Source organism: Tiliqua scincoides, chromosome 1 (assembly GCF_035046505.1).
Source record: "Tiliqua scincoides isolate rTilSci1 chromosome 1, rTilSci1.hap2, whole genome shotgun sequence".
NCBI lineage: Eukaryota > Metazoa > Chordata > Lepidosauria > Squamata > Scincidae > Tiliqua > Tiliqua scincoides.
The window spans coordinates 46,862,210-46,881,934 of NC_089821.1; the positions used below are offsets into that span (position 1 = coordinate 46,862,210).

The window sequence follows — 19,725 nt, forward strand, 5'->3', positions numbered from 1 at the left end:
ACCCCTGAGAGTGTTTGTGTCTTCTAGATATACTAGGTAATCTTTAAGGACCTCAGGAAGTTACTACATGGGGTTATATAATTTGGCAGGGTAGTTTAATTCTTCATGAACACTAGTAGGTCCAGAAATTTTGAAGAAAACATGACTGAGTCATAAATGTGCTGAAGACCCACCGATTACTTTTAAGTAAACTTGTGACCAAACAGTGGGAAATTGTTTGAGGGGTATATCTAGGGGGAAATTGTGCTGTAACAGCTACATTTTCTTTGGAGCAGCTTTCATTCCTAAACCCTAAAACTGCATGTTGAATTCAGTGAAATTTAAAGTTCATTTGGGAACTGGTAGGGCACACGTTCTGAAAGGCTAAATAAATCTGACATTTTTCCCCCCATGGTATGCACATCCACATGCTTTTCCCACTCTAGATGACCATCTTTACAATGTGATGATTTTCATGAAGTGATTAAAAGAAATGTCTGAAAGTAGTCCTAAAGCTCATAGCCAGAGCGCTAAACAGAAAATGAAGCTTCTTCCTTTGTCTCCTGGTGACAAATTAAGAGGCAAGGGAATAATTAAAGTCATGCTGTTCAGAAAGGATTGTTTTGTTAATACCCAGTGTGATTAAAGTGTTGTTGTTTCAGAACACATAATGTGATGCAAAGTAGGTTTTGCATGCTGTAAGCCACAAGAAAACTAATGAGAGTAATCAAGGATTCGGAGAGAAATTTGTACATTGTGTTGTGGCTGTTTATGTTTAATCTAGTAAAAGGAGTACATCTCTCAGGAAAAAAACTGAAAACTGTTTTTAAGACTCTGGAATGGGTAATATTTTACCTTTATAACATTTTGGAAATGCTTCCTGCCTTACTAGTGATTGGTGCTTTCTTACTCAGTGACTCATGCTTATTCAACACACAGTTTTGTCCAATGATATCCTAAAGCTATTCTCTTGAAACTAGCCCTGTTAGCATAAGTAAGATTACTGTGGAGTGAATTATTTGAGAGCTTGTAACCTGAATGAAAAGCATAATTACCTCAGAGAATCTTACTGCTATTTGCATAATAATGGCTAATGGGACGGACCTAGAATGTAAGTCCTTGGTTTATTATTATTTTATTTACTATTTTTCACATTTTTGTACTGCCCTTTTTTCAAGGAGCTCTGGGTAGAGTACATAGTTCCTTCCCTTCATTTCTTCATAGCAACAACCTTGTGATGTAGGTGAGGCTGAGAGAGAGTGACTGACCCAAGGTCACCCTGGAAGCTTCATGGGAATGAGTGGGGATTTGAACCAGGCTCTTCTAGGTGTAAGTTCAACTCCTGGACCACTACACTATCTTGGTTCTCCAGGAACCACTCCTTTTCAGTTCCAGTCCTTAATTACAATAAGGAGATGATAATACCTGCTTTACTGGGTTGTTGTAAAGGTTAACACAAGATAATATATGTGAAACACTTTTAACACTATACAAATGTTAAGCATTATCATTCTTATAGTAGTAAATCTGTAAATTTTGAGAATGTGTTTGTGAATAAGGCTGAAATTTAAAAAAACACATGACTTTTAAATTTCTTTATTTCCTTTGGAAAATGTTGGGCATCATGGGAACTTACCTTCTGGGGGTAATGGCAGCTGATGGGTAGGTGGGGGGGGAGAGAGTTTCATCAGAACTGTAGTGGTGCAAAGTAAAAAGATTAAGCATCTCCTACCTGCATGACGTGGTCCTGATTGCCCTGGCAGCTGCTGGGCAGAAGCACAAATGCCATGTTTAACATTGCCTCTCATTTGCTTCAAGTTTCTTCTCAGCTGAGTTCATAACAAATTTATCAGCACAATAGAAAGGCGGTATATAAATACCTGTATTGTTGTTGTTGTTGTTGTTATTGCTGTTGTTATTATTATTATTATTCACAATACTTTTGAGCATCTCCTTTTCCAGCATCTTTGATGGCCCTCATAGTGCTAGGTGTCTGGGGAGAAGGTACCGGTATATGGTTCTTCTGAGGTCCAGAGTCAGTATTCCTGAACCGAGGTTTTCTACCACAGCCCCTTCTTTCCATTCATCTTCTTGCCTTACTTGTGCTGCTTGGTAGCTATTAAAGGACCATCCAAGTGTAATTATTTCCTGTTGGGATGCACCACACTGGGAGGTCTAAATGTTAACTAAACTCAGCAGAAAGGCAAAGCAAAATTAATACTGTGAAAACATGTTGCAGCTGTGAAGTAACCAGGCAAAGAGTACACCCATCTTAAATTATTCAACAAGTTTCACCATCATTCACTGTGGCTCATAATTGTCTCCCAGGAACAGCCTGTCAGGCTGAAATCCAGCACTTCTCTCCCTAGTTTAAACAAGTGCTTAAAGTAACATGTACTGTTCCTTCGATCAATTATGACTCAAGTATGTTCCAACTATTATCCAACTGAATATATCAACTCTGGCAGATTTCACAACACCACAGACCAGAAACCACATAAAATGAGCAGGGGGATTGTGTGTACTGTCTCTACTCCCATTTCCAGACATGCATCAGCTCTGTGGAGGGGGAGGAATGGGACATTTCAAGGGAGGAGGCAGAGTGGATATGGAGGCAGTTGTGTACACCTGCTCTTCTCTTTTTTAATCTGTCAGCATAATTTATGTCAGCATAAAAAGGCTTCCCTTTTTATAAAAAGGTCTTAAGCCCCCACCGAAAGGACTCTAAAGAGGGGGGTGTTCTCATTTCCAGGGGGAGGGAATTCCACAGACGGGGAGTCACCACCGAGAAGGCCCCCTTTCTTGCTGCCTTGGCCAGGTCTGAGCAATCCAGGTTTGGTGCTGAGCAAAAGCTCCTGGCTCCAGCTGCTCCTGCTGCTATTGCCTCTTACTCCCTTGAATGCTCATTCAAGGCAGCTAGGAAATCACTGCGTTTCATAAAAATAAAATAATGGACTCATGCTTCCTTTTAAACCTTGGGGGATATGCAGGGGGAGCTGTTGTGAAGAATCAATGTGAAGTAATGAGTAGCAACAACATTAGCTGCTCCCTGGTACTTTTTGTTTTTCAATTCTCTCTCTATTTTATGAGTGCTTCTAAAATCCAAAGGAACCAGCAGAAGGCTTTGATAGGCACCTTGCTTTAGCAGAAGGTTCTTTTTGACTGACAAGTATATCTCTCTTTCTTTCCCTCTGATTTTTAGCACTGATGCTGGGGGGGGGGGGGGAGAGGTGTTTGTGTCAATGCAGAATTCTTTCCCACGCTGGGCTCTTCAAACTTTAAAGAAAATGCCTGAGTTTGCTATCTTGGGAAGCAAGTGTTCACAAACATCTGTTGACAGTTGTTGAAACCATCGTGTCTTTAATGCTTCACCAGGGAATGTCACTGCTACTGAGAACTGTGAGGGAAGGGGGAGTATAAACGCAGCTTCGTGCCAAGTTTTTTTTTTGTGGCTGAAGTGAATAGCTCAGGCAGAGGAGCAGCAGTCCCTCTCCATGAGGAATAATTTACCCTTGGAACTATTTTCTTTCCTTCCCTAATGCTGAAGGCTCTAAAATGCTGTTTTTATGGGTAGACGAGAAGGAGTGTTCAAGAACTTGTTGGGGACTTGGAAGCAATTGAAACATTAGGCAAGGTCTTTGTTCAGTCAGGGAGCAACGGATGTTGACAATAGTTGCAACTGACCTATTTTGATATTAGCCAGAGTCCTATATTAGATCTGTTAGCATCTCTTGGGTCTGGATAATCATCTTGAAAGGGTGTTGTTCAAAAATGCAGCTAGCAGTATGGGACCACTTTTATAAGATGTGATTCCATACTGAGGGGGAGGGCATGTATCTGACACACAGTGGCTTTCTTTCTCTCTCTTTCCTATGTAGTTGAAACCCCAGAAGGAGGGACAATGGCAGTCAAGTGGGAATCATGTATACAACTAGTCCTGTCCATTTAGTGGCATTACAGGTGTTCACCGCTTAACTGTTCACTTAACAACAGACCACATATATGACGTTGGTCAAAGCACAGTAAAGATACTTTTAATGAGGCAATCGCATCTCCCATTGCCTGAAGCAGAGTGTCTGTTTACACAACAGAGAGGCTCTTAATGCAAAGAAGAGGCAGTCTAGCTCCAGTAGCCTGTGCAACCAGCTAGTATCTGGCAGGGAGTGTCTGTTTACACAACAAAGGGAATAGATTGGACTGAATGTTCTCTTAATGACCTAATCACATAACAACAGGGATAGGAGAACATATCCCCATCGTTAAGTGGTGCACACCTGTATTTATAGATGAGCCCTTGCTCTGTCAGATCTCACTATACGGAAGCCACTCACACGTGCAAAGAGACCTCAGCTTTCATACTTTAACAAAACAAGCAGCTGCCTGGAAACGGTGACAATATGATAAGTCAAAGATGACAATGTTGTTCAGAATAAGACTTCTAGTGGTCACAGCAGAGAGCTTTAGCTGCCTGACTTCCTGCTGCTCTCTTATAGGAGCACAGCAGAGTGATGCATTGATCTGATGATCATAACATTTAACTAGGTGTTTTTTTCCCCTTTTTTTGGGTCAAATTTGGTTTACCCCAGTGCTGAATTCTGTAGATATTTTTTTTTCTGTGGGGGTGGGAGGGTATGGAGGGATGCTAGTGCAGAGTCCTATTCATTTTGTTCATTCCTTTATTCAAGAAATCTCACATAGGTAAAGCAGTACCTTGAGTTAGTGAAATGAAAGTCAAATTTCACTGAAACTTCCGCCCCCATGCCATTTTTCAAATGTGTTTATCTAAGCTGTCACAAAAAATTACACAGGCTATATCCAGAACAAGGAAGAATGCAGACTAGCAGTCTGGGTCAGCCCCTGTTCCCTAATCATTTTTACAGGTTTTGCAGCCTACTGTTAGCCTCTTTTGCCTCTCTGTCCAAGAAGGTATCTGGCCATATGGTTTAATCTCTATTAAACTCTATGCTGGAGATTCAGAAAAGAGACTCATATTAACCCTGAAATATCCACATGTACCCTCAACTGCACAATGTGCATCTTTCTAGGGCATACTTTTGCTACCAGTAAGTTGGATTGCTTTCAATAACAGATGCTTGATAAATGTAACATGTGATATCCAACTAGTAGTCTAGTTTAGAGTCAAGCAGATTTTATACAGATAACAGTCCTTTTAAATCCTTTTAAAGCCCAGTCATTAATCTCATTCACAATGCAGCATTTTGAGAGCAGAATCACCTCTTATATAGGCTCACAATCCAATGAAAGCCACATTAGTGTTAAAAAAAAAGTATGGTATAAGAATCATTGGCAGCCTAAACGGTATCATGTTACATTGTGGTTCTGTAGCGAGTCAAGTGCAAAAAATGCAAGCATTTGCTGAGTCATCAGTGGCAATTTTGGCTGAGCTTAATTCTTTTTCTGCATGTCAGACTGATACTGACTAATTCAAATTTCCTTAGCCCTAGAGTTAATAAATATATTTGAAAGAGGCCAAGGTATTTTAACAACTATTTTACCTAACTGTTTTTTCATTACTCAGAGGTTCCCAGAGGCTCAGAGGTTCCCAAACTGCGACATCGTGACACCCAGCCAGGGAACCTGTGTCACTGCCCCCTTAAGGGACAGGGCGACAGAGATAGTGGCAATGTGATCACCAAGATCATGCCATTGCAGGGGAGGAAAGGGTTTTTTAAAACTTACCTGGAGATCGCTATGGCTCTCCAGAGGGTCTAGGGAGCTGGAGACCCCTTCTGCAGGCTTCCCCACACCTCTAAACTTCTGTAAGTAGAGAAAACAACTACTTCCAGTTTCACGACAAAAGCCGGAAGTGGTTTTCTTTTACTGTGGGGGAAGGGGTATAAATTCTTCAAATAAAAAATCCTGTACTATTATTTAATAGAAAATAATGTCCTGAGAATAAGCCCCAACGTACACAGTGGGACTTATTTCCGACACACATAAGAGCTCTATCAGATCATTAACCTTAAATGTTAGAAGGTTAAAGAATAAGATCTTTTTCCATCATTTTAGTGTCTGTAATAACATTTCAGTACATTCTTAAGAGACATATATGCTATGAAACATTTTTAAATCTTTGAACATTCAGAATTCCTACTGTTCACATCAAACCTCTCCATATATTAAGATGTAAGTGTGAGCAATACTTCTGCTTCATCATCAGGAAAATTTTAGTGATCACAACCCACTACTGTTGGTTTACTAAAAGCTACCCATGAAGATTTTTTAAATACTTAAAACTTTGTATCTGGAGGAGATTTTCACAAGTTTGACTGTTTTGCCAACTGCATTTGAATTGGAAATAGTCATTCGTTAATGCTACAGTAATAGTGCATTCAAGTCAGCATTTACTTTCCAGAAACCATGTTTCAGTTCAAGCTGAATTAAGTTAAACAGAATTAATTCAAACCAAATTTATTGTATTGCCTTGAACTTATAGCAATGATGGTCTGGATCTGTATAATTTGGCATATACCTGCTTTTAGCTACACTTATATAGAGGAGTCTTTTAAGTACACATGCACTAGATCCATGCATATGCTGTTTTTTTCTGTTAGGTTTCTCTTTTAGAAGATCCCCTGACAGAAATTTTAAAACATACAGGTGGGATCTTGGTATCTACTGATTTTCTTTCCATGGATCTGGTTCAACACAGGTCCTGCAGACCCACATTGAGCCAGTCTTGGCCCAGCCTGAACCCTCCAAATGTGACCGAAGCTGTGCTCCAGCAACTTCCACAGGGCTTCCTGAAGCCCACAGAAGCCACATGTGTCTGCCTGTGGCCTCTACTGGCTTCAGAATGGTTGTTTCAGACTGAAAAATGTCACTTCCACTTCCTGAGGAAAACCAGAAGTTATGTTTTTCGACCTGAAATGGCCATTCTGAAGCTCACAAATGCCTCAGGCAGATGGTCGCGGCCTCTGTGGGCTTCAAAAGCCACCTTCAGAGGCTTCAAGAGGCCGAAACCACAGTTTTGCTTATCCACAGTTTTCTATATCCGCAGCACAGTAGGACAAAATTTGCACAGTAGGTGCAAAAGAGAGCAACTAAGATTATTACTGGGCTGGGGCACCTTCCTTATGAGGAAAGGCTACGGCGTTTGGGCCTCTTCAGCCTAGAAAAGAGGCACCTGAAGGGGGACAGGATTGTGACATACAAAATTATGCACTGGAAGGATAGAGTGGATAGAGAGATGCTCTTTACAATCTCACATAGCACCATAACCAGGGGACTTCCACTAAAATTGAGTGTTGGGAGAGTTAGGACAGACAAAAGAAAATATTTCTTTGCTCAGCGTGTGGTTGGTCTGTGGAACTCCTTGCCACAGGATGTGGTGACAGCATCTGGCCTGGACGCCTTTAAAAGGAGATTGGACAAGTTTCTGGAGGAAAATTCCATTACGGGTTACAAGCCATGATGTATATGTGCAACCTCCTGATTTTAGAAATGGGCTATGTCAGAAAGCCAGATGTAAGGGAGGGCACCAGGATGCAGGTCTCTTGTTATCTGGTGTGCTCCCTGAGGCATTTGGTGGGCTGCTGTGAGATACAGGAAGCTAGACTAGATGGGCCTATGGCCTGATCCAGCAGGGCTGTTCTTTAAAGTCATTAAAAGCTGATACATTGGGTTGCTGTAATGTAAAATTTGATTGGCTAAATGAAATATAAAGGTGGAGGACCAGGAGCTGGCTTCTGGGGTTTTTTTCTTCTTCCTTCAGTCTGTACCATTTTGAACTGAACTGCTAAGAGACTGCTATGGTCTTTTTTGCTGCTGTATATACATGTAAATAGACTTGGCAATGGAAGCTACTGTGTCTGCATTTTTTCTTCACTGCAAGGATCAGTAACCTGGAGTGCTGGTGTTTCTTTCTAATCTGCACACTCTGACATAATACTGGTGGAGGCTTTAGGACTAGCAATCCCCAACATGCTCAATACAAATATCAGAATCACAGCATGGCCTGTAATACTAATCTTAAATGCATGGCAGCCTTTTTTTTTTCTTTCTCCATGATGTTCCAATATATTTCTTAGTCTCTCGGATCTTGTTCAGCAGGAGAAAATAATGAGACAATGTAAATATATAATTTTTCCACCTTAAAATGAGTCATACCCTTTATATTAAACATCCAGTTTAGAAGTCCCAGACTAATTAATTAAAATAAAGAAAAGAAAGACAAGTCTTGAAAAAGCAATTTTCCAGGTGAGCTATTCACCTTTGATGAAGACTCTTTACCTCTAACATCTGTGTGCTGTCTGTTTGTGCCCCAGTCCCAAACAGAGTCACAGATAGAGGCATAACCTACGTCAGGGGGTATCAAACTCATTTCTTACAGCAGGACAGAATTAGCATTCATGGTGTCATCAGATGTTCGGATGTTATGTCTTTCTAGGTAGCACTAAAAGATACAACTTTTACAGGCATACCCCAGTATCCACGGATCCAGTACCCGTGGTTTCAGTTTTCCGTGGTTGTATTGATACCAGTGGGGGGGGACGGGACGACTTTAGAAATGTCAGGAAAGTAAAAAAAAAAAATTTAAAAAAAGCAAAGAATTGCTTTACCTACCACTGCATTTTGAGAGCTCCAGGCAGTCTTCTGAGGTGCCTGCAGCCTCTTCCTGGACATGTGGAGGCTCCTCCCTTCACCCAAGGTTCCCCCAGAAATTCTCCTCAAGGTAAGGGAACATTTGTTCAGTTACTCTGGGGAAAGCCGCTGCTAGCCTAGTGGGTCTTACTGTTGTAGAACCAAGGAGAATAAGGAATGGGGATAGGATGCTGGTGCCACCAGGACCCTCCCTCCCCCACTCTGCCTCCCACCACCTCTCCATCCAAAAACACTCACCTCCTCCTCCCCCCATCACCCTCTCCTGCTGTCAACTTTTTGGTGCTGGGTGACTTCTCCATTGGCATGTGCACTGGTGTCCTAATTGCGCACAATGTTGCAACTGCACTTCCTCTGGCACAACACCTATTTTGGATTGGGATCCCTAAATCCATGGGATTTTAAAGGATTTAAGCATATTTAATGTTACTTAAGATCAGACTGAAAAAGAATGAGACATGTGCTTGCAAATTTGGAACATTATATCATATTTGACACCACCACTTCTGCTGCAATTAAACATTTATCACTTCTGCAGAGTTTTTGTTTTGATTATGAATTCTTAAGAGCTGGCTATCTTCCTCTGTAAGAAGGCAATCTCTGTGTTTCAACATATTAGTATTTATCCATCAGGCACATCCACTATGCATACAAATTCTATCTATCTACACACACAGGATCATCTTAAAAATCATATACTCAGTTTTCTGCTTGCTTCAGTAGCATCAATATTTAATTTCAGTTCAAATTAGGTTTGTTATATGCCATTGCCTTCCTTCTGCCAGACTTAAATTGCTCTTATTAAAATGCCTTAATTAAAAAGTATTCGGTGTTCACATATAATAAACACAATTTTTAAGTACTGAAAAATAGTATAAATAATTGTGCATGGTAGCTAGTATTTCCCTAACACTGTAAGGAAAAGAGACTACAACATATGTGTTAATCAGAATCATAAACACATGCACACACTGTTAAGGACTTATTTGAATAAACTAATAAAAGCATACAATCTGATTCATCATCACTGCATTGTTGTAAATTTGTAAAATAATGGAAACTTAGTATACAAGTAAAAAAATTATTAATGAAACTGTAGCTTTACAGCATCATTAGGGAAAAATATTAACACATTTATATGGAAGAAAGTGCTATGTAATGTCCTTTCTAATGCATCTGAGGAAGAAAAAATAATTGCTATAAGGTGGATATCTGAATAATACCATTTAGAATGCAAAAACTTTCACTGACTTGCAGGGCGATTTAAAAAGATTAGGTTTGTGAAATCCATCTCTGCTTGAATCGGTGGAGTTATAGATGAATTAACTTTGCCTAGTGTCCCACTTTTTAGAATGTCTGGGACTCACCAGAAGTGATGTCATGGCTAGAAGTAACATCATCAAGCAAATTAAGGGTGCAATCCTAACCAACTTTCTAGCACTGATCTGACCACAATGCAGCCCCAAAATAAGGTAACAAATCTGCTCTTACCTTGAGGAGGCCCCCTTGACTGCCTCCTCACTGCAGGATGCGGTGCACCCACAACGGCACAAATATGTCAGTGCTGGAAAGTTGGTTAGGGTTGCGCCCTATAATAAATAATTGAAGTAAAAAATAATAATTAAATAAGGGGAGATGAGATGGGGAAGCCAGCCCTGCTCCACCAAGTGAATTTTCTTCTGCCTGCAATAACCTCACCCCCCCCCAAAGAAATCAGTAAAAGTTTCATCCCTACCCAGTGTCCAGTACAATTTAAGTTCTTATATTTAAGCAATTTCTGCCCAACGTTGCATATACGCAACAGGCATCAAATGTGCATACCTGTGGGTTGTACAGAAATGTGTTAAGCCCATTCAGTGTGATTTGGGATAAAATCAGTTTTAAATCCAACATGTTTTTAGTTTGGGCTAGATTGAGAGTTCATGCTTCTCTCTAAGCAGAATTAAAACCTCACAGTGATGAGGAGAGGAAATGAGGCTCCACTAAGGGGGGGGGTGGAGTTGGGGGAACCTGGAAAAGGTAACAACTCTTTCCAGTAAAGCAGTGGTTCCAAAACCTATTACCACCAGAACCCACTGTTTAAAATGAGAAAAATCTAAAAAAAAAAAAAAAATGCACCTTACCAACTCATGTGTTTTTATCCTTTTTATTGTGTGTTGCGGGGCACATTCTGAAGCATTTGTTGAGCTCTATTGTCATCAGATCATAACAATTTGTGTGGCCTTGCATTCGCCTTCTTTCTAACTTTCAACACAAGCCAACAGTGGTGTCACTACGGCTTGCGTGGGGTGCAGGCCGCAGCAGGAGATACACATGGGGCGGGAGTGACACCACTACTGGCCAAAAATTTTTAAAATCTTGGTATTTTTGAATAATACCATCATATTATATATCATTCAATGCATAATTTAATGCAGAATACAGTGAAAAAAGCACATTGAAATATCTCTAGTCTATCAAAAGTTATAGCAAAAAAAACAAGCAAGGGGGGCAGTGGTGCATCACCACACCCACTGTCCGGGGTGTTGCCCCACCCACTGCACGAAAGGAGATCCACCATGGGGGTGACCTGCTGACATCCTGTACCAGGTGACGTAAACCCTAGTGACGCCACTGCAAGCCAAGGCACGTCTGCCTACTGCAAGTAAACGTGAGCACGTAGCTTAGTTTCGCTTTCCATATGGCTCAGTACATTTGTCAGCTTGGAAGGAGGGACTTCCTTCTCAAGTGTTTTTGGAGGACTGTGTTCATCACATTGGGACCATTCTGGTGCTGTTGGATTCCTCTCGGCCTGCCCTTTGCAGTGGACCAAGGCATGATCACCTATTCATGAGTAAACGCACAATGTGGCTCGGTTTCACGTTCTATAGGGCTCCATGCATTTTCCTTCTCAGCTATCAGTTTGTTAGCTTCAGCTTTGTGTCCCACCAACAATCAGGTCGTGACCCACAGTTTGAGAAACCCTGGAAAAGAGAAACAGGACAAAAGAGTAACCTGTGTAGCAGGTGCAGCATGCCTCGTATTTCAAAAAAACTCCAGAAATTTACCACTGTACCATGTTGTTTCCCTGGCATAAATCCATCCAGCAAATCATCAACCATCTATGATTATATATTGCATGCAATATGTTTCCCTTATAAGGGATACATTATTGAAAACTCCTTGCTGATATAATAAACATCATTGCTATTTATTGATCTATTTCAATAGGGTAAGAGTTAATGCTCGTGTTGTATTTGACACATGATAATTACAGTCTTTCACTTCAATTTTTTTGTGTGAAATTGTTCTCTATCAGGCAAGTGCCTTACAATTGATGATGGAGCAACCTAAAGAGTTTGCCATTCATTTGAAATGGTTTTCTGAGTCAATATAAACACTCAGCAAGTTGCCACTCAGCTTGCTGCATTCTTTTAAATTAAAGTGAAGGCTTAGTTTTCAGTTAAAGCTTAGTCTAGACCTGTAGCCTATGGTTAACTCAAGTTGTAGGTTTAGCTCTCAGTTCAACTTAAAAGTTCAATTTAAAAACTAGGGTGCAGCCTGACGCCAAAACATCAAGGTTAATGGGAAGCAAATCGACAAGTTAAGCATATGGACATTGAACATGAGGACCAGGTCAGGGCACTAGCATTCTTTACAACCAAGCTCCCTCAAATAAAATACAAATATAACTTTCCAGGTAAACAAGTTGTAAAAATCCCCAAAGAAAAACAAAACCAATCATAAAAGTTGAAAGCCAGCAGGGAGTTGGTCCTGATCAGTGTACCTCATAGAGTACCATTTGTATGACTACTTGCTTGTTGAGTGCAAGTCGTGGATATGTTCCTTATTACAGTGTGTTCCTGGCTCTCTGGTAACAAGTTTATTGTCTTAAAGTCAAGATAGCTGATCTAGAGAAGCTGTGAAAGAGAGATAGATTTGTGGATGAGACCTTTAGGACATGATAGAGATGCCCCACTCCCAGTTTGAGAACTCTGCTGTTCATGGAGGCTGAGAGGCTCAAGAAAAGAAAGGATACTCATCATAGCAGCTATGGGTGATCTCTGGGTTCAACAGCAATATGCCTTTGAAAACTAGTTCCAGGCAAGCAATGGCATAAGAAAAATACGCTTTTTTTGCTGCTGGAATGGACTTCTCAGAGGCAGCTGTTTGGGCACTATGAGAAACAGAATGCTGGATTAGATGAGCCTTTGGGCTGATCCATTAGGCCTGCGTTTAAAAAAAAAAAAAAAAAGAAACGTTCCCACCAATCAACTAAAACACTGTTATGTAATTCATTTTCTCAGGTCAATTTCTCCTTCTCATCTACCCAAATGGATATTAGAGTCCAGTAGTCCAACGCTGATTCATAATAAATTGAATGCCAGCATAGATAACATTGTGAGCAGAGGAATTGAAGATAATCTAATGATTTACTGTGAATCATTCAAATAGGAATATATGCCATGCACACTTGGGGGCCCCTCTATCCTTTTAAAATATCTGATCTGTGTGCAACTGCTGCTTTTTATCTCCCTTTATCCCTTTTATCTATATAGCAGCTTTTGTCTTAATAGTGAATAATACTTCAAATTCAACCTTGAGGATATGACTTCTATTCAGCAGAAGGCAAAGGGCGAAATATATTTCCCTTTTCCACCATCAAGGAAAAAAAATGAGAGATTAAAATTAATAGAATTAATCTATCAAGAGACACAAATCATAGCAGGGTATTAAGTTTGGACAACAACATCAGGGTAAGATTAATGCTTCTTTTCACGATTAAGTAGCTCAGTCTCTTCCTTTCATACAGAAGCCTTTCACAGCCTGGTCATAAACAGAATGTGCATGACCTCGAACACAGGTGTGAACGAGCACTCAAGGAGAAAAGAAATAGTCACTGTCTAATTTCATATTAGTATTATAGTAAATGAAACTTTTGACACTTTTCATTAATGCATGCTACTATAATCAAATCAGGCTTTATTAACCTGTCTATCATTGTAACTGTCATAGCCCCATTCCCATGTTACGGTCCATGATCTGCAATCAAACCATTCTTCTTGCTTTGTGATACTATCCTGATTAGGTCTTGTACTCACAATTCCTTTGATCAGAAGAGTTGCACACCGTCAGTGACAGAAATGCCAAGATCTCTTGACAACACAAATTTGTTTTGCCGGGTTCATCTCCTATTATTAACCTTTTTCTCTGCATTGGTGTACTTGTCATATTGTACACCTGTGTACACACCATGTTGTACACACAGTACCTGTGTACTTGGTCATACTGTTCTCTGTGCTTAGAACGGCCTCTTCCTATTCATTGTCCAGGCCTTATTCTTAATTTTCCTCTTCAAAGATTTGGAGACAAACCTTTTCCCAGCCCACTCTAGCCTCACTTATCCTGCCTGGACATTGTCACCTCACTCTTCCTTGTCCAGTCTTGCCCATCTAATAAGCCTGTGATGGGACAATGTTCCATATAGTGTCTAGCAGCATGTTGGCTCCACATTCAGAGTTGAGATGGATGGCAGCTAGACAGAGAGCCTTTTCAGTGGCTCCACTCCAGTTTTGGAATGTTGTCCCCAAGCAGGATTAGCTGGCACCAAATGTTTTATGATGTTAAATGTCAGGTGAAATTATTGTAGTCTCACAGACTTTTAATGAGTAAATGGTGACTTAGGGCCCAATCCTATCCAACTTTCCAGTTCCAGTGTAGCCCCAATGCAGCCCCGTGGTATGTTCCCGTACCTTGAGAAGGCCCAAGTGACTGCCCCTCCACCACAGGATGCAGCGCACACCCCACTGACACAACTGCACCAGCACTGGAAAGTTGGATAGGATTGGGTCCTAAGGCTTTAATGAAGTTTTATAGCCTCTTGTTCTGCTGTTTTACTCTAGCTGCTGCGGCTGCTTCTGTGATTTTAGACTGATTTTCTGCTTGCTTTAATGCTTAGAATTGATTTTGTTGGGTTGTTGTGGCATTTGATCATATTGTAAGGCACTTTTGATACATACATTATATATAAAAAGCAATATATAAAGTAATAAAGGTGGGGGAGTGGAATCTGAACATATAACTTAGGCAAGGTAGTTTCTCACAACTATGGACTGTATCAGGAATCTAGAACCCTAGAAATAAAACCCATGCACTTGCATATGTAGTTTTATTGCAAGGTAAATGTGTAATTAAAACAACAACAATGTAATAAAATCAAATTGCCTTTTTTGTCTAGTATTCTAAGCATTAATGGAGATGACTGATTGAAAAGGCCATTTATGAATAATGTGAATCAAAGTCAGGGCCAACAAAATTCCTAGCAAAATACAATTCCTTATTCTATTTGTTTCCTTTAAGTTCTGCTCAAATGCTCTAATCAGAATTACTCAGCTAAATTATTTTTTCAAAGAAGTATGCAGAAACTTACTACTTTCCTGATCTTGTTCCTTTTAGTTTAGGGAGGGTTACTACCATAAAGATAATTCATTATGTATTGTATTGGCAACCTTCAGTCTCGAAAGACTATGGTATCGCGCTCTGAAAGGTGGTTCTGGCACAGCGTCTAGTGTGGCTGAAAAGGCCAATCCGGGAGTGACAATCCCTTCCACACTGGGAGCAAGTGCAGTCTGTCCCTGGTCTGTCTCCCTGGCTATGGGCCTTCCTTCTTTGCCTCTTAGCCTCAGACTGTTGGCAAAGTGTCTCTTCAAACTGGGAAAGGCCATGCTGCACAGCCTGCCTCCAAGCGGGCCGCTCAGAGGCCAGGGTTTCCCACTTGTTGAGGTCCATCCCTAAGGCCTTCAGATCCCTCTTGCAGATGTCCTTGTATCGCAGCTGTGGTCTACCTGTAGGGCGCTTTCCTTGCACGAGTTCTCCATAGAGGAGATCCTTTGGGATCCGGCCATCATCCATTCTCACGACATGACCAAGCCAACGCAGGCGTCTCTGTTTCAGCAGTGAATACATGCTAGGGATTCCAGCACGTTCCAGGACTGTGTTGTTTGGAACTTTGTCCTGCCAGGTGATGCCGAGGATGCGTCGGAGGCAGCGCATGTGGAAAATTCATTATGATTCAATCACAAACTTGGTATTTGGGGTACTGTTCAAATCAGTTTCAAAACTCATTAAAAATAGGATACTTCTGTTAAGCAAAAGCTGGGCCTGGCTACATTCCATTTACCCAAGGAAAATTAGGTCATCAATAATGCAATGCTAATTAACACTCCAGTTTCCATTGTTCTTCATAGACGTCTGCAGTGGGTAGGCTGCCTCTCTCCTGCTTCTATTGCTTTGAGGTCAGAAGGAGGAAAAGAAAATATCTTGTTCCTCTGAAAGCAGGAAAATGGGAATGGGAGATGACCTGGCATTGTATCTCTGCACAGATCTCAGGTGATCCATCTCAGAAGCAGTTGTGCTGATCTCACCTGTGCTGAAGCATAGAGTCCAACTCCATGTAAAAATGGTTGCAAATATTACATTAGATACTGCATTATCCTGTTCCCAAACAGATCAGTAGCTAATGTAAGTATGACATTGGCCAAATTATAAGCATCTTGTTAAAAGTAGCTACCCTTATCCTTCAGTTTCACCCATGTGTTCACCATACTGCCCAAGAGCTCTTGCGTCTTTCCTGTTGAAAAAACTTGCATTGAATGGAAATCTGTTCCATTCAAATTTCTTGTTTTTACTGAAGGTTACTGAACTTGTAAAAAAAAAAATCAAGCAAAAAAAATGAATGTTTCCTAAAGAAACAGTCAGAAAGTAACAGTAGCATAATGATTCCGTTAGAACCAAGTAAAAAGTCATTAAAAAGTGAGCAAGCTTTCTAGTTCATCAAAATGTTTCATCAGGCATTATATCAAGTTAAAAAAAAACACAAGGGAAGACTGGGGATATCATGTGCAGAGTTATAAAACTGTTATCTGTTTGCATGGAGCTGGTTAGAATTCAAAATACAGTTTTCCTTCAATGTTCCCTCTAAGGCAAGGGTGCCCAAACCCCGGCCCTGGGGCCACTTGTGGCCCTCGAGGCCTCTCAATGCGGCCCTCAGGGAGCCCCCTGTCTCCAATGAGCCTCTGGCCCTCCGGAGATTTGTTGAAGCCCACACTGGCCTGACGCAGCATGAGGGCGACTGTTTGACCTCTCGCATGAGCTGTGGGATGAGGGCTCCCTCCACTGCTTGTTGTTTCACATCCGTGATGCAGCAGCGGCAGCAAAGGAAAGGCCAGTCTTGCTTTGTGCAAGGCCTTTTATAGGCCATGAGTTATTGCAAGACCTTCATTCGTTCATATAAGTTCATCTTTAATATATTCATTTATGTAAACTTATGTAAATTTATTGAAATTTTAAAAGTGAATTAATTCTTTTTCCCCCCAGCCCCCGACACAGTGTCAGAGAGACTATTTGGCCCTCCTGTCAAAAACTTTGGACACCCCTGCTCTAAGGGGTCTGCACCACTGCACAGACCCCTTCTGTAGCTGTGCAGTGGCATCTTCAAACATTCCCCAATGATGTCATACATCATCGCCAGACTTCTGGAAAAATAGAGCTCCAAACTGAACAGCCACACAGCTTAGAGGGAACACTGCTTCCATCCACAACCATTTAAGTTTAAAGGGGGGGGGGAGGCAGTTTGGTTTGAAATTCCATTGCAAATGTCCATGTGAAAGGAGAAGATGCTGAGCTGCACCAGAGTGTATACAAGGGCAAGTTCTTAGCTATTTGGGATAGGGTTGGAGCTAGAGTTGCAACTGTGAGCTAATTCACTGAGCTGTATCACTATTGAATTGATCTTCAAAACACCTCTAGTAGCAATAGAAGTGAAGAAGAAGAATAGAAGTTTTAAGCCTTCCTCCCAGGACAATTCACCAATGCAAATCTCAACGGCTAAACTGCTCCTGCTGCCATTAGCTGCATGGAGAAAAACAAATGAGTACAATACGTTTGTTTTCTCCTTCAAGTGGAGTAACAGCTTTTGGGCATGATTTGCACTGGAGAGGAGCATTAAGGCACCCTGAAAGCCATATCCAGATTAGGTTCCCCACAGTTGCTTTTTGCAGAAATAGAAAAGATGTACAAGAAATCCAATTGCACTGCTCCCAGATTATAATAGAAGTGTGCAGAAACTCCCTGAAAAATTTCACTAGTTTTATTCATTTGGCTTTCCTTGAGCAGTTTCAGACATAGTGGAAATGGAAAAGGTGCAAAAGAGAGCGACTAAGATGATTACGGGGCTGGGACACCTTCCTTATGAGGAAAGGCTATGGCGTTTGGGCCTCTTCAGCCTAGAAAAGAGACGCCTGAGGGGGGACATGATTGAGACATACAAAATTATGCAGGGGATGGACAGAGTGGATAGGGAGATGCTCTTTACACTCTCACATAATACCAGAACCAGGGGACATCCACTCAAATTGAGTGTTGGGCGGGTTAGGACAGACAAAAGAAAATATTTCTTTACTCAGCGTGTGGTCGGTCTGTGGAACTCCTTGCCACAGGATGTGGTGCTGGCGTCTAGCCTAGATGCCTTTAAAAGGGGATTGGACAAGTTTCTGGAGGAAAAATCCATTATGGGGTACAAGCCATGATGTGTATGCGCAACCTCCTGATTTTAGGAATGGGTTAAGTCAGAATGCCAGATGTAGGGGAGAGCACCAGGATGAGGTCTCTTGTTATCTGGTGTGCTCCCTGGGGCATTTGGTGGGCCGCTGTGAGATACAGGAAGCTGGACTAGATGGGCCTATGGCCTGATCCAGTGGGGCTGTTCTTATGTTCTTATGTTTCACCCTGGGACAAAACCTAAAACTCATTTCAAATTTCACTTTTGTGTAAAATGCCCTTGCCAACTTAATCATGAGTAATTTGACCCTAAATTTCATACAATACTTACTTACACTGGCTTTCATTTTAATGATGCCTGGACAATCATTTGAGCGACTGCCTAACCTGAATGTCATGAGCTGAAACGTGCAGAACAACTTTTGATTAAATGTGTCTGTTTTTTCCCCCCTTTCTCCATTTTTTAAAGGGAGGTCCAATCCAGAACAGAAAATCCAAACGTTGCCTGGAGCTGCAGGAAAACAATGATAATGAATTTGGATTTCAACTTGTTCTACAGAAATGTTCTGGCCAGCGTTGGTCTATCACAAACATCCTGAAAAGCTTGCCATCATAGTAGACTCTCAGAAAGAAAAACCTTCTACGCAATCCTCTTGCTACTGTGTAGCAAATGTTCACAGTGTCGCCTGCTGTACTGTAATTTTTTCCTTCCCCTTTTAATCTTTTTTGTGCGAGTGTGTGGATGTCAGATTTGTGGGCTGAGAATATAGACTTTTATTTCATAATGACATTTTCGTGGTGTTTATAAAGAGATGCTGAATGAGAGGTGATGGTAGGATATCTTAAAATATTTTGCAACTGTAAATAGGGATCAAATGGAGAATATTTATAACTCAGACAATAAACTTTTATTGGTTAAAAAACACAGCACTTTGATGAGTTTGTTGTGGACTGCATCTAGGACCAGCAACATGTTTGATGGAATTCTGTACCTGCAATTTATAGTCTGGTAAATTTGGGTATCCAGGCATAACTCTGTTGCTCTAGCCTTTACTCACTAAAGCCATGTCTCCTTCATTCAAACTATTAAACATAGTTTGCACATAGGCAGTACCACCCTTGGGGTAGGAGTCCTTTTGTGTAAGGACTGTGTAAGTCCTTACAAGAACACAAGCAGAATCTCTCCATCAATATTATACATTCATCAGGGACAAATTCATGTCTTATCAAAAAACATCAGGGTAGTTTGAAGCACAAATACTATAACAGTCCTTCTGTATGTTTCAAAAATGATAAAAATTCAGATTTGCACTCCAGATATTTCTGTTTTCTGATTTTCAGTACTTGAACTGCAGTAGCACCTAAGGGACTTGTGTTGCTCGAAAGCACATATTCATGCATACGTGAAGTTTGGGTACCACAGGGATAAAACTATTGCCACACTAGAAGTCTCAGTACGAGATGTAAAAATTTAATGTAAATAACTTATCAGTGAATTGGGAAGATAAGCTCTCTCTCTTCTGAGGCACTGAACAGAGGCCCGCAGTTATACAGATACAGTTTTTCAAAACAAGGTGACAAATCCTC

General features: G+C 40.9%; 1 protein-coding gene across 2 annotated transcripts in view; it reads left to right on the forward strand.

Moving 5' to 3' along the window:
- The window catches only part of GALNT18 (polypeptide N-acetylgalactosaminyltransferase 18), a 330,059-nt gene extending 310,996 nt beyond the window's left edge, over positions 1–19,063 (forward strand). For both annotated transcript variants that reach the window (XM_066630404.1, XM_066630399.1), the window contains one exon: positions 18,608–19,063. In XM_066630404.1, coding sequence (XP_066486501.1) covers positions 18,608–18,754 — 147 coding nt within the window. In that variant the 3' untranslated portion in view covers positions 18,755–19,063. The remainder of the gene's footprint in view (positions 1–18,607) is intronic.
- Positions 19,064–19,725: the final 662 nt, after the last annotated feature.